Below are 13,883 nucleotides of genomic sequence, written 5' to 3'. Positions count from 1 at the left end.
CCACATCATACCACGCTCCGCGATTGTTACGCCACTTATGGTCCTAGTTAAATTGGTTGTTCCATACTTACGCTATGGAATGTCCATTTTAGCTAGAACCCTAAATGGCGTAACAACCACGGAGCGTGACTGTAGGTACCTATAGGTACAATGTGGAGGATGTACCCATGATTGAAAAAATCTCCTACGTCAGTGGTTAAAAATAGTTACTTATTTAAACAATAATTATATAATGATTACCTACTAATCGCCATGGCCCCGTCCTTTAATACAGACACTCCTAGTATGTCCACTCCTTTAAACGCAATAGCTTGACAATTGTGCAGCGAAGGTCACACATGAGATCAGCTGACGCCATATTGACTGTGTGGTTTACATCTACATTAGAGTAATCGCCGCGTTCTAGGGTAATCCCGAAGAGCTACACGAATCCAGAATTCAAAAAAGTAAACTGACATATGGTGTATAGTTGCGGTTATGTATTCGATAAAATTACTGCACTATCGTATAAATCTTATACCTACTTTCAATGAATTAAAGTTAGATACTTGAAAAATAAACTATCCTTATCTCGAGTCCGTCGGATACGGGACCCTTATAGATTACAAATTGATGGATTGTAAAACTAAAACAAATAATTTCATCACCTATAGTTCGTTTTTTAGCATTAGAAAGAACTTCAAAGAAGGTAAGCGATCTTGACATGTCTTTTAATAGAAAAACGCTTTTTTTAAATCAATAACTATTACAGAAAGCAGAAGAATATAAATAATCGTACTAGATTCACAATTGTTACATATTTGCCGTAACTTATTTTTAAAATGTGTTTTCCAATTAAAAGACACATCAAGATTGTTTACCTTATTCTAATGCAAAAAAAAAACGAACTATAAAATAGATGATTTACACAATTCATTTAGATGTTACACAAACAAGCCATAAATTATATATGTTGTTTCTGTGTTGGACCTGCTAAATATTAGACCATTAAATATTTTATTTACTTTATTTCTGATCCGTACTTAAATCTATTTTTGGTGTCTATTTGTAACCAGAAATGTTGAAAAGGTTATTAGCAAAACATTATCGTAGTTCTTTTAATCTTTATGTTAGGTAGGTATATCCCTTACTAATGACAGCCTATAAAAAGTTCAGCAAAAAAACATAGGTCATAAACATGCGGTCAAAAAAATTAAAAATAGAATTCGCGTCCGCCTATCAGCGCGGAGTGGGGCGCAGACGGCGCGATGACATCACACGGTGCAGTGCTGCGACCGCCAGCTTATTACGCAACATACGCCCTTGATCTTGACTGCGTTTGCGCCGCCGAGCGCACGTATGGCGCTCGCGACTGGCCTAGCTCCTTTTGAAGACGTTCGAGGATTTCCCTCTAAATACGCATGGTGTGAGTTGGTTTAGCTTTTGTATTATGATTTTGAATAATTTTGAATGGAAAGGCCGCGTAGCCAAGATGCCAATCGCTTTCGCTCCGTAGCGATCGAAACGCAACTGTCACTGTCGCGCTAATATGGAAGAGTGATAGAGAGACATAATGCTTTTCGTTGTCGAAGCGATAGCGATTGTAATCTTGGCTAGGCCGACAGTTCTGTTTGACGCGAATTCTCGCGCACCTGCGATTTTCACGTGACGTTGGTTTGTTTAGCACGCACGCTATAGCGTATAGGCGTAGTTTCTTTTGAAGACGTCCAAGAGCTCTCCATTGAATTAGTATAAGTTAGTTTAGCTGCTGTGTAATTTTCAAACGTAATAGCACCTACATATGTGAGCGAAACTACGTATAGGTACCTACCTAAGTATATTCTGTAAAACGCGTAGTTGTTGTGAGCGGTAAACACAAAGCGAGTGATGGTTCCCATTAACAACGCTATATATAGGCATATCGCTGCATTTTCCAATACGTGTAATGAAAATAGTACCTACACAGTTGGTTTTTTAAACACAAAAAAAGCTTTAAGTGGATAAATTAAGGTTAGATCCCGATAAAACAAAGGAACTCTATGAAGTATCGTACGATATCAAATAACGTGTGTAGTGTGGACCTACCCTTGTCGGTTACGACATAATTAATTATCTTGATAGCGAAAGTATGTAGTTGCTGTACTTAAATATATTCAAAAACCGCGTTTTCCTTGGATATAGTGGTCATGCTTGATAATAAAACAATAAATGTAAGATTTCTATTGACCAATTGTGCAAGTTTCATAATTAGTATCATCGCAGTTTGTCTATCTCATGGTACCCGCGACCCAACCTGAGTCCAAATAGAATTGCTAGTCATTCATGGGCATTTAACGGAGGTCAGTGATGTGATTACACACAAATGGTGTTTCCATTAGCGTAGATTCCATCACGATTTTCAGATCCTGTACTCGCTGGGATTCCCTGACTGTGAGCTTAGCAGATTATATGATAAAAAATATAGAACTTCACTTATTAGGCCCACATCAGCGTACTATCAACCATAAAAAAGTCCATAACCGAAGGTCGAGGCCTGTTGGTATCATACTGCCTGACACGTGTAAGCGTTATCAGTGTGATACACCAACAAATTGGCCAAAAAAAAAACTTAAATATTAATCAAAACAATATTCTATCGTAAAGTTCTTATGAAACCGGCTGATAAAATAGTAGTAATGACATTATTATAACAATAGATAAATGATAGTGTTAAGTCATTGCGCGTGTAAAATAGGCCTCGGGAAGCTGATAACGAATACACGTGCGTACGCCGTATGTACTTAAATATGTGTCGTCCCACGGGTAAAGGTACCTTATGGCAGTTGGCGCTTACGCTATTATTAACGCCGCTCCAATATCATTGCGGCGCTATGCGACGTAAGCCCCGGCCACCATAAGGTACCTTTTTCCGTGGAACGTCACATATGTAAATGTAGTTTCTATAGCCGGTGCACGGTGATGTTTCGCGCGACGGAAAGAGACTTATGAACGTATGAACTACGAACTTTTATGGCGTTCTTGCTTAACTTATCTGTTAGTCACGACGCAGTGCCAGGGCGATCTAAGTTTTGATGTAGCGTACCTACATATGTGATGGGAAAACCAGCCTCATTGCATATATTATCGTCTAGATATTATAACGTAGATCTTAGGATGTCTTTTTAACTTTATTTAGAAACTAACAGTCATACATGGTTTATGAACATATTTTGAAGACGAGATGAATAGACTTATAGTTTCGTATAAAAAATAACATATAAATATTTCCAACATAACCGGGAATGAAGACCAGCCATGTGCGTCATCCAAACAGCCACGACCACTCTGACAAGAGTGCACGACTGAGAAGAAGAGATATTTAGGTCCGTTTAGAAACATCTCTATTGTCAAGGCGATATGAATGAGTGTTAATATATTTTTGAGCACCTTGGCCACTCCTATATAGATATCTGATTGCGACTGGAGGTACATGTGAAGGTAGGTATTTTTGATTATTTACAGACATCGTTTTTTAATCGCTTGAAGGTGCCTTTCCGTTTTATCTAAATAGGATTAAAACCAAATTTTTGATAAATCAAAAATGCATTGCATTCTAATCTACGATTGGTTAAGTTACCCGCCTCAATTTGATAACTATGAATGGTTTACCAATAAGGAAGATATTGATAATTTCTTTGTGAATGAAGGAGGTACAGTCAAGTGTAAAAAATATGGATGCACACATCATACTCAAAAACATGTCCCATAGCTCCTATGCCAGCGAGGTAAGAACATACGGCTCGATTCGGGAAATGAATTAGACACTCACTAGATGTGAAGTAGTAAAGATATGTGCCATTCCACTGCAAAAGGTACCTTATAGCGGCTGGCGCCGCGATTCGGGAAATGAATTAGAGAGTCACTAGATATGAAATAGTGCAGATATGTGACGTTCCACGGAAAAAGGTACCTTATGGTGGCCGGCGCTTACGTCGCATAGCGCCGCAATAATATTGGAGCGGCGTTAATAATAGCATAAGCGCCAACCGCCATAAGGTACCTTTACCCGTGGGACGACACATATCTTTACTATATCGTATCTAGTTAATCTCTAATTCGTTTCGTTCGGCTTGATAGAAAATAATCACGAAAATATATCTAATTTAAATTTATTTTCAGTCGTATATCCTTCATACCATGCCTATACATAAGATACTAAGTACGAGTTGGTACTTACATCCTCGTAAGTCCCCGCGTACTTGTACAAGTACAAATTAAATTCGAGTTATGAACTCTTATAGAAATAAAAGAAAGTTCCAAATTCAAAAGCTCAAAAATTGGCTTGGGTCTTACGAGGAAGAAATTGCCCAATATTTTACCTAAACTGCAAAACGTAATTCAAGACCAAAAAAGTAAGACAATGTTGCCACTTTTTACTAGCGCGTCTTGTATTTAAATAAAAATAAGTAAATAAAATTACTTTTTTAAATAGTAGGAGGTAAATTACTAATAAATAAATTATCTTAGCGTGATTATTTATCAAAAGGCATTTAGTAAATTTATATATGTATTTATCGAATGCCATTTACTATTTTACAAACAAATTATTGCAGTGGCAACATTGTCTTACTTTTTTTGGTCTTGAATTACGTTTTGCAGTATAACTACCGTTACCGGTGTAGATTATCGGCGTGTTATTATAAAGGTTAGATTCTGATAAAGTAAGTGATAGAGTTGAATGCATGTTGTCATAATCGCGACAGCAATGCAGCAACATTTTTTTTAAACTGAAATATATATATGTCATTTATATTAAAGAAAAAGTGACTATGCCCTCTAGAAGGCTGGATTCGAACCGGCGTCTTTAGCAATCGGGCTAAAGCCTTGAACCCTTGGGCCACCCCGCCACCCAACTGGGTGCCCACACGCACACTTACGAGTATAGGTGCATAAATTAAGTACAATAAATACAATACAATTTACAAGGTTAATTTTCGTAACACAAATGAATCAATTAAATTAAGACTAATCGCAGCTTCTTTATTACCTAGGTACCTACAAACGTTTTGCAATTCACTTATAAATATTTTTTTAAAGCAACAACAAGTTTATTTGGTTTAGATAGTTGTAGAAATAAATAAGGATAACAAAAGCTTAAGGTCGATATGCGCGAGCGAGGCGCAAACATCCAAAAGCATTTTGAATCTAGATTTAAATAACCGAATTCCAAGAATATGGGCCTATACAGAGACCGTTTTTAAGTTCCACGAATCAATCGAACCCGCCTTCGTTTGCAAGTCAAGGTTACGGGGGGGCTAGTCCATAACAGTTTATAAAAATCTAATCGCTTAATGTCGAAGGATCGCCATGGAAAACCAGTTTGTATACGATCTTCAATTAAAAATATTTGTTATGGATCGCGTCTCATCGCACTTATTGGGATCTCATGCGGCAAACGCTTGTCTGCTCTCGATAAGAAACTATAAACAACCGATTGTATATTATATATTATCTCCAGTGATTCTTCATCGCACCAATATTGCTGCATAACTTTCGTTGGCCTTCAGTCTTCACTTTTCCAACGATACCAGATATAATACTGGAAAGAGTTATAACGGCCCTATTTTTGCTATTACTCATATAATCTTCAAATGCAAATGTCTTCTAATGTAAGTACATAATTATTATGATGTTGGATCTTCGGAATTTTCATGTAATTTTTGACAAACGGCTTCCGCTTTGTTTGGTTTTCTTCTTCCTCGCGGCTACTGCTGGTAAAAACCTTACGAATTACTCGAACGAAATAAATTTCCAGATTGTTACACAGTATCTTCTAATGATGTAGGTACCTATCAATATTCATATGTATCTCTCAGTTACTTAGGTAAAGGTTAGCTGGAAGAGATCCCTTAACGGGATTAGTTCGCCTTTGTACACATTTATTGTATTCTCTCTGTGTTATGTACTTGTTTTGTGCAGTAAAGTGTTTACTACTACTACTACTAATATTAAAAATAATGCATGCCAGATTCCCCCGATGCGTGTAAGTTATAATAATGATTTAAATTAGCCAATGTGGATGCTGCCACTATTGGTTTGCTGATTTTAGAATAGGATCCACGAGGATTCAAAAGAACTCCTAAATTTTATTATTAACTAGGGGAGACGCTGACGGGGTACTTAAGGTTTCAAGTCCAATAAAACTGAAAATGCGACTATTTTTAAGGTTTTGTTATTTTTATTTTTATCTTTAGTTATTTGTCTTTCCTACTCAACACTTGGTAGGAACTCTAGGTCGTTAATAAAATTAAAAAATAATAAAAATATCAAAAGGTCCCTTCCCCCCACCTTGCCCCCTAGGTAGGGTAAGATACGTAGGTACAACTAGCAACACTGCTGAACTTTTTACAAAAGTCTTATTACAAAAGGCATAAGGTCCACCGATGTACAGTCAAGGAATTTAAATTCCGACCCATTTCGTACTTTGTCACAGTGACAATCAATATGAAAGCCGCTAGAGACCTCATACGGTTGTCACTGTGACAAAGTACGAAATGGGTCGGAATTTAAATTCCTTGACTGTACAGTTAACAGTGTGGGCGGTGGTATACAACGTTGTATTAATATTAAAAAGACTTGTTTATTTGGCTCCCGGAATGAATCGTATAGGTATTATTCGTGATACTTAAAAAAATTAAGCAATGAGTTCAAGCGTGATGGTACGAAATTAACTTGTTATTTAAAGGCATTATGTTAGTCCTACCTATCTCCTCAAAATACCTTCTTTAGTCGCTGCAACTAACATCTGCAAAGATGCTGTGGCCAATGATGAGGATGATGATGATGATGATATGTTAGTCCTACAATCAGATACTGAAGTCCCGAATTTCCTTTTTCAAAAATACAAACAGTAGATTAGATACAATAATTATTTTTTCTTACAATAAATTGAAATAACTTTGACCTCTTTCTCGGAAAAAGTTAATTAAACAAGGCTCATAAGAATGTAGGATTTCGATATGTGTGGGTCTTATTTATTTATTCCTGTTCTAAGTCGTGTTATTAATAACTAGGGACTAATTAAACAAAGAATGAATAAAGAAAAATAAATAATAAATATTGGGAACATCTTACACAGATCGACCTAGCCCCAAACTAAGCATAGCTTGTACTATGGGTACTAGGCGACGATATAAACATACTTATACCTATGGATAATACATACTTATATACATAAAAAACAACAATGACTCAGGAAATATCTGTGTTCATCACATAAATAAATGCCCTTACCGGGATTCGAACACAGGACCCTCGGTTTCGCAGGCAGGGTCACTACCCAATACCCATAGTTCGTTTTTTTAGCATTAGAAAGAACTTGTAGGAAGGTAAGCGATCTTGACATGTCTTTTAATTGAAAAACGCTTTTTTAAAATCAAAAACTATTACTCATGAAAGCAAAATAATATGAATGATTGTATTAGATTCATAATTGTTATTTGCCCTAACTTATTTTTAAAATGTGTTTTTCAATTAAAAGACACATCAAGATTGTTTACCTTATTTCTAATGCTAAAAAAACGAACTATAGGCCAAACCGGTCGTCAGATGTTCTAAAGATAACCTAACCATGTGTTGTATATGTAAATAATGTATGATTTTTCTGTATTGCTTACAGCGGCGGGAGCTAGCTCAGACATGGGAAGTGAGCACTATTGCCTAAGGTGGAACAATCATCAGAGCAACCTGCTGGGAGTTTTCAGCCAGTTGCTTCACGACGAGAGTCTGGTAGACGTCACGCTCGCCTGCTCCGAGGGTGCCTCCATAAGAGCTCACAAAGTAAGCATAAATATTATTATAGGACAATTTTTACACAGATCAGTTGATCTTAGTCCCACAGTAAGCTCAATAAGGCTTGGGTTGTGGGTATTAGAAGACAATATATAATAATATGGCCCGGGTATGTCCTTAAACTACGTCCAGGACCCGGGTATGTCCTTAAACCACGTCCAATACCACCGGTGGACGGGCAGCATCGTCCCTCAAATTCGGTGTAGGTACTCGACTGCGATCGCCAACCCGCCTGTCAAGCGTGGCGAATATGGCATTCACCCCCCAAAAAAGGGGGAGGCCTATGTTCAGCAGTGGACGTTTTATGGCTGAGATGATGATGATGATGATATAATAATATACACATTTATATTAAATACTTATTATACATAGAAAGCATCCATAACTCGAAAACAAATATTTGTGATAAACACACAAATCAAACCCGGGACCGCCATGGGGAAGCATGTCGTACTGTTATAATTTTTCGATGCAGATTAAGTTCAAATATGGGAAATGAGAAGCAAATATAGGCAAGTTGGTATGTGGAGCTCGTATTGCCTCCGGTGGATCAACACATCTAAAAATTAGTACCTAACAATTTTTGAACAAAAGCTAAACTTATAAAAATACTTCTTAAAATGCGCAATTTTATTAATGACCGAACACAATATCAGTTACTTGTTTTTTAGGGTTCCGTACCCAAAGGGTAAAATGGGACCCTATTACTAAGACTTCGCTGTCCGTCCGTCCGTCCGTCCGTCCGTCCGTCCGTCCGTCCGTCCGTCGGTCTGTCACCAGGCTGTATCTTACGAACCGTGATAGCTAGACAGTTGAAATTTTCACAGATGATGTATTTCTGTTGCCGCTATAACAACAAATACTAAAAACAGAATAAAATAAAGATTTAAGTGGGGCTCCCATACAGCAAACGTGATTTTTGACCAAAGTTAAGCAACGTCGGGCGTGGTCAGTACTTGGATGGGTGACCGTTTTCTTTTTGCATTTTTTCCGTTTTTTTTTGCTTTATGGTACGGTGCCTTCGTGCGCGAGTCCGACTCGCACTTGCCCGGTTTTTTGTAAAAAACGCGTACCCACCTCCTCGAACCCACCACGGGGCCTTAATTAGGAACAACTAAATAGGTACCGAGTCTTCTAGGTCATTGTTTACTTAGGCATTTAATTTATTTTGCATTAGGTCAAGGCATGACATTGCATGAACGATTGAAACATAAAATACAGGAAACTAGTTAGGTACACATGATTGTAAACTAGGGATCCTATTATGTTTTCTTACGATGGTATTCCACCTTTGTATTTGTGACTGAGTGCAGTGAGACGCAATGCACATTTGATCAAATTTAATATTGGACAGGTAATATGTATGTAAGGGTTGTATTCCAATATTTATACGTGCGAAGAGGTATTTCCTTTTTTCTGCACTTGTAACGTAAATAACTATTATTGTGCACTACACAGAAAGCGGAAAAAAGCGTGAATATACCATAATAATATATAACTAGATACTCGTACGTCTATTTTCAACGAATTTGAAGTTTATGCACTTGCACACTTTTTAATTGCAAAAATACAAAATACTTACAAATGTTTATTTCTTAGAATGTGGCAAAACCTGTGAATACAGTTTTAATTCTTTCATTTTACTTTAAAATATATTTACTCGCTATTCAGGTCGTTCTCTCTGCGTGCTCGTCCTACTTCCGTTCGCTGTTCGTGGACCACCCCTCGCGGCATCCCATAGTGATCCTCAAGGACGTGGGCCTGGAGGAGCTGCGGACCCTGGTCGACTTCATGTACAAGGGAGAGGTCAACGTCCAGTATTGCCAACTACCCGCGCTCCTCAAGACTGCTGAGAGTCTTCAGGTATGTTAATTTTTTCTCGCTATTCAGGTCGTTCTCTCTGCGTGTTCGTCCTACTTCCGTTCGCTGTTCGTGGACCACCCCTCGCGGCACCCCATAGTGATCCTCAAGGATGTGGGCCTGGAGGAGCTGCGGACACTGGTCGACTTCATGTACAAGGGAGAGGTCAACGTCCAGTATTGCCAACTACCCGCGCTCCTCAAGACTGCTGAGAGTCTTCAGGTATGTTCATTTTTTCTCGCTATGCAGGTCGTTCTCTCTGCGTGCTCGTCCTACTTCCGTTCGCTGTTCGTGGACCACCCCTCGCGGCACCCCATAGTTATCCTCAAGGACGTGGGCCTGGAGGAGCTGCGGACCCTGGTCGACTTCATGTACAAGGGAGAAGTCAACGTCCAGTATTGCCAACTACCCGCGCTCCTCAAGACTGCTGAAAGTCTTCAGGTATGTTTATTTTTTCTCGCTATGCAGGTCGTTCTCTCTGCGTGCTCGTCCTGCTTCCGTTCGCTGTTCGTGGACCACCCCTCGCGGCACCCCATAGTGATCCTCAAGGACGTGGGCCTGGAGGAGCTGCGGACCCTGGTCGACTTCATGTACAAGGGAGAGGTCAACGTCCAGTATTGCCAACTACCCGCGCTCCTCAAGACTGCTGAGAGTCTTCAGGTATGTTCATTTTTTCTCGCTATGCAGGTCGTTCTCTCTGCGTGCTCGTCCTACTTCCGTTCGCTGTTCGTGGACCACCCCTCGCGGCATCCCATAGTGATCCTCAAGGACGTGGGCCTGGAGGAGCTGCGGACCCTGGTCGACTTCATGTACAAGGGAGAGGTCAACGTCCAGTATTGCCAACTACCCGCGCTCCTCAAGACTGCTGAGAGTCTTCAGGTATGTTAATTTTTTCTCGCTATTCAGGTCGTTCTCTCTGCGTGTTCGTCCTACTTCCGTTCGCTGTTCGTGGACCACCCCTCGCGGCACCCCATAGTGATCCTCAAGGATGTGGGCCTGGAGGAGCTGCGGACACTGGTCGACTTCATGTACAAGGGAGAGGTCAACGTCCAGTATTGCCAACTACCCGCGCTCCTCAAGACTGCTGAGAGTCTTCAGGTATGTTCATTTTTTCTCGCTATGCAGGTCGTTCTCTCTGCGTGCTCGTCCTACTTCCGTTCGCTGTTCGTGGACCACCCCTCGCGGCACCCCATAGTGATCCTCAAGGACGTTGGCCTAGAGGAGCTGCGGACCCTGGTCGAATTCATGTACAAGGGAGAGGTCAACGTCCAGTATTGCCAACTACCCGCGCTCCTCAAGACTGCCGTGAGTCTTCAGGTATGTTTATTTTTGTATGATATAATAAAGGTATGGTGGCAAAAGAACAGGCAGATCGCAACTTTCGAGGGGTTGTATGTGCGTTGCCGGAGTTTAAGATGGTAGTACGCTCTTTGCTTGAATGAACGTTTGTAGATCGTATTAAGGGGCCCACTGATAAACAGTCAGCCGGACGGTATCGGCCTGTCAGTTAGAACTAAATTTTGACAGTTCCGAACAACTGACAGGCGAATACCGTCCGGCGGACTGTTAATCAGTGGGCCCCTTTAATGGTCCCGAAGTACTGCTGTGCAGGTGACAGTTCATTCCACAGTTTAGCTGTGCGAGCCAGGAAGTTTCAGAGAAACGCACAGTTGAGTACTGCCAACCCGTCATTGTGGAAGTGGTTTGTTCTAATTGTTCTGGTACTTAGTGGTTATGCACCACAAATTATTGAGCATCTGTAGGTGAGCGGTATTGGAATGTAAATGTCATGCAATTTTGGCATAAAAAGGGAATGGTGGGTGACAATACTTAAACAATACCTAAAGTTAAACCTTGGATAGTACTAACAAGTTTCTATTTTTACCTTGTAACGTCGTGAGAATTTTCTACCAATCGCAAGTATGTAGTTTGTTTTGGCCTATTAGTTGAAAGGTCAGATAATCAATGTTTAAAAAAAAGGTTTGATATACGCGTACCATGGCCGACCTGATGTACCTACATAACAAGGATCAATGTCCAGTATCTACCTATTGACATCTGCCTTCGATGCTTCAGACTGACGAAAGTTTCAATTTACAATGCTATTAAAACCTGAGATTAAAACAATCAATCAATAGCTGTCGCTGGCAATAGGTATAATAAGATACGCCGCTAGCATATTTGGTACACTTCTGACGAGGAGGCACGCACTGTTTCACTTGTGAGATATGAGTCTAGATAAGTTTTCAAAATACCTACCTAACAATATTTTTTTAGTAGGTACCTATATTTATATTTACATAAACAGGTATAGGTACGATGCCTTTGTCACTTGACTGGGGAATATACATATAATATACAATAGTTATACCTACACGGCAGCTAAAAAATAACTGCATTTCCGTTCCCAGGGAAGTTTTGGGGATTATTATATACTGAGCAACTTTTGTTATGGAATCAACCCTGAAATTGCAAAAAAATATACCCTCCCACAGAAAATGGACCGGCCAAAATGTGTGAAACAGTGAAATATTATTTCCCGATTTCGGGGTTGGTCCCATAGAAAAAGTTGCTCAGTATAATCCCAAAACCTCCTTGGCAACGGGAATGCAGTCTTTTTTGGCCAGTCTGTATAATAAACTATAGTCCAGTAGTAGTCCAGTTAACATTTTTTTTTCATTTCAGGTCAAGGGATTAGCTGAAATGACTACATTAAGTGCAGCTGGTATCGATACAAGAAACGTTCCTGAACCAATGGATGAGTGCCAATCCAAGGACACCAAGGAGTGTCAAGAGTCCCACGAGAGACTAGATGGTTGCGAGAAATGGGAGAGAGAAGAAAGGCGTGACGCGAAGGACTTGCGGGATACCCGTGATAGAGAAAACAAGGATCGAGACTCAAGAGAAGCTCATCCAAGAGAGAGTCGTGAGTCGAGGGAATCACATAGAGAGCACAGAGAACCGCGAGACTTAAGAGAACATCGTGACCATCGCGATGTGAGGGAGCATAGAGAGGCGAGAGAGCCTAGGGAACCTCGTGAACCTAGAGAAAATAGAGAACCGAGAGAAACTCGCGAGCATCGCGAAGTTCCTCGGGATTTAAGGGACAATAGAGAAATTCGAGAGCCTAAAGAAATAGACTCATCACCTCCGAGGATATCGCCATTACTGTCAGTTCGGAGATTTAGAAATGAGAACTCCACAGAACCTCCTACCCCAACGCATCCTCCCCTGCCCAAGGATGAACCGCCTGACGAGCCAATGCGTCCTTCATCGCCCGAGGACGACGCAGTATCTATAAGATCAAATGGGGCGCAAAATGAAAACATTGGTAAGTACCTATATATTGTGTCACAAATGTACCTATTAATTTAATTTTATAGAGCGCACCCGAGCTACATACATCGCCATTGTTAGGAGCTCGGTACTGCGTACATGGCTAGCGTGTCGTATAGTAAGTCAAGTGTAAGTCTTGGGCAGTTGTGTAAAAGTCTGTGACAAACCTACTGTAGGTAACTGTGCTTGTGCGGCAACGGCATTTACGCAAACATCAAGGGCGTCGGTCCACTATTACTTTTTACACTATGGTAATGCGATTGAACCATTTGATAATGTTCTGTAACATTATTTATATGTTAGACCAAGGTAAGTCTGCTGCGAGTTTGCTAGCCCAGACTGTGCAAGTGTTTTGAAATTATTCATCTGAAATCTGAAATTTTACACGTCGAACTTCTATGAAATTATGACGTATAAATAACACTTGCACTGTATTATGCTATCAAAATCATTGCAGAGTTAGAGTTAGACCAATAAAAGTCTGCAGCGATTTAGATAGCCCACGCAGTGCAACTGTTATTTATACGTCATAATTTCATAGAATTTTGACGTTTCAAATAACACTTGCACTGCGTGGGCTATCAAAGGCGCTGCAGACTTTTCTTGGTCTAACTCTATGACTTATGAGTTATCTTGGTCTAATTCTATGTGTTTAAGTCGTGTCAATAAAATGACTACTTTTGAACGTACTTTGTTGCTGTCATACCATCTGTCACTGTCAGTGTCAACTGTCAAAATATAATTGAAATCCAAGAATGAATCCAAGTCCGCCGACTTGAAACAGTGTTTATTTATTTTATTAGCTTTAAAAAGTCTTAAAAAAATTGAATAATGTCAACAGTGCCCGAAAAAAGGCTATTTCGGATTGTAAAAATCAT

At 39.8% G+C, this 13,883-nt stretch overlaps 2 protein-coding genes across 5 annotated transcripts in view; both read left to right on the top strand.

The window, feature by feature from the left end:
* The window catches only part of LOC134664380 (serine protease nudel), a 389,278-nt gene that overhangs the window by 127,144 nt on the left and 248,251 nt on the right, over positions 1-13,883 (top strand). The gene's annotated exons all lie outside the window — the stretch shown is intronic.
* Positions 1-13,883, top strand: part of LOC134664370 (zinc finger protein 768-like) — a 61,106-nt gene that overhangs the window by 29,225 nt on the left and 17,998 nt on the right. For 3 of the 4 annotated variants that reach the window (XM_063520950.1, XM_063520951.1, XM_063520952.1), the window contains exons 2-4: positions 7,637-7,797; positions 10,795-10,986; positions 12,355-13,000. In XM_063520950.1, the coding sequence (XP_063377020.1) occupies positions 7,657-7,797; positions 10,795-10,986; positions 12,355-13,000 (979 nt within the window). In that variant the 5' untranslated portion in view covers positions 7,637-7,656. Of the gene's footprint in view, positions 1-7,636; positions 7,798-10,567; positions 10,768-10,794; positions 10,987-12,354; positions 13,001-13,883 lie in introns of those variants that run through there. The other variant, XM_063520953.1, reaches the window with a different exon arrangement.

The sequence above is a fragment of the Cydia fagiglandana genome, chromosome 5 (assembly GCF_963556715.1).
Source record: "Cydia fagiglandana chromosome 5, ilCydFagi1.1, whole genome shotgun sequence".
NCBI lineage: Eukaryota > Metazoa > Arthropoda > Insecta > Lepidoptera > Tortricidae > Cydia > Cydia fagiglandana.
The sequence above is the reverse complement of the archived record's forward strand: the minus strand, read 5'-3'. Positions and strand labels throughout refer to the sequence as shown.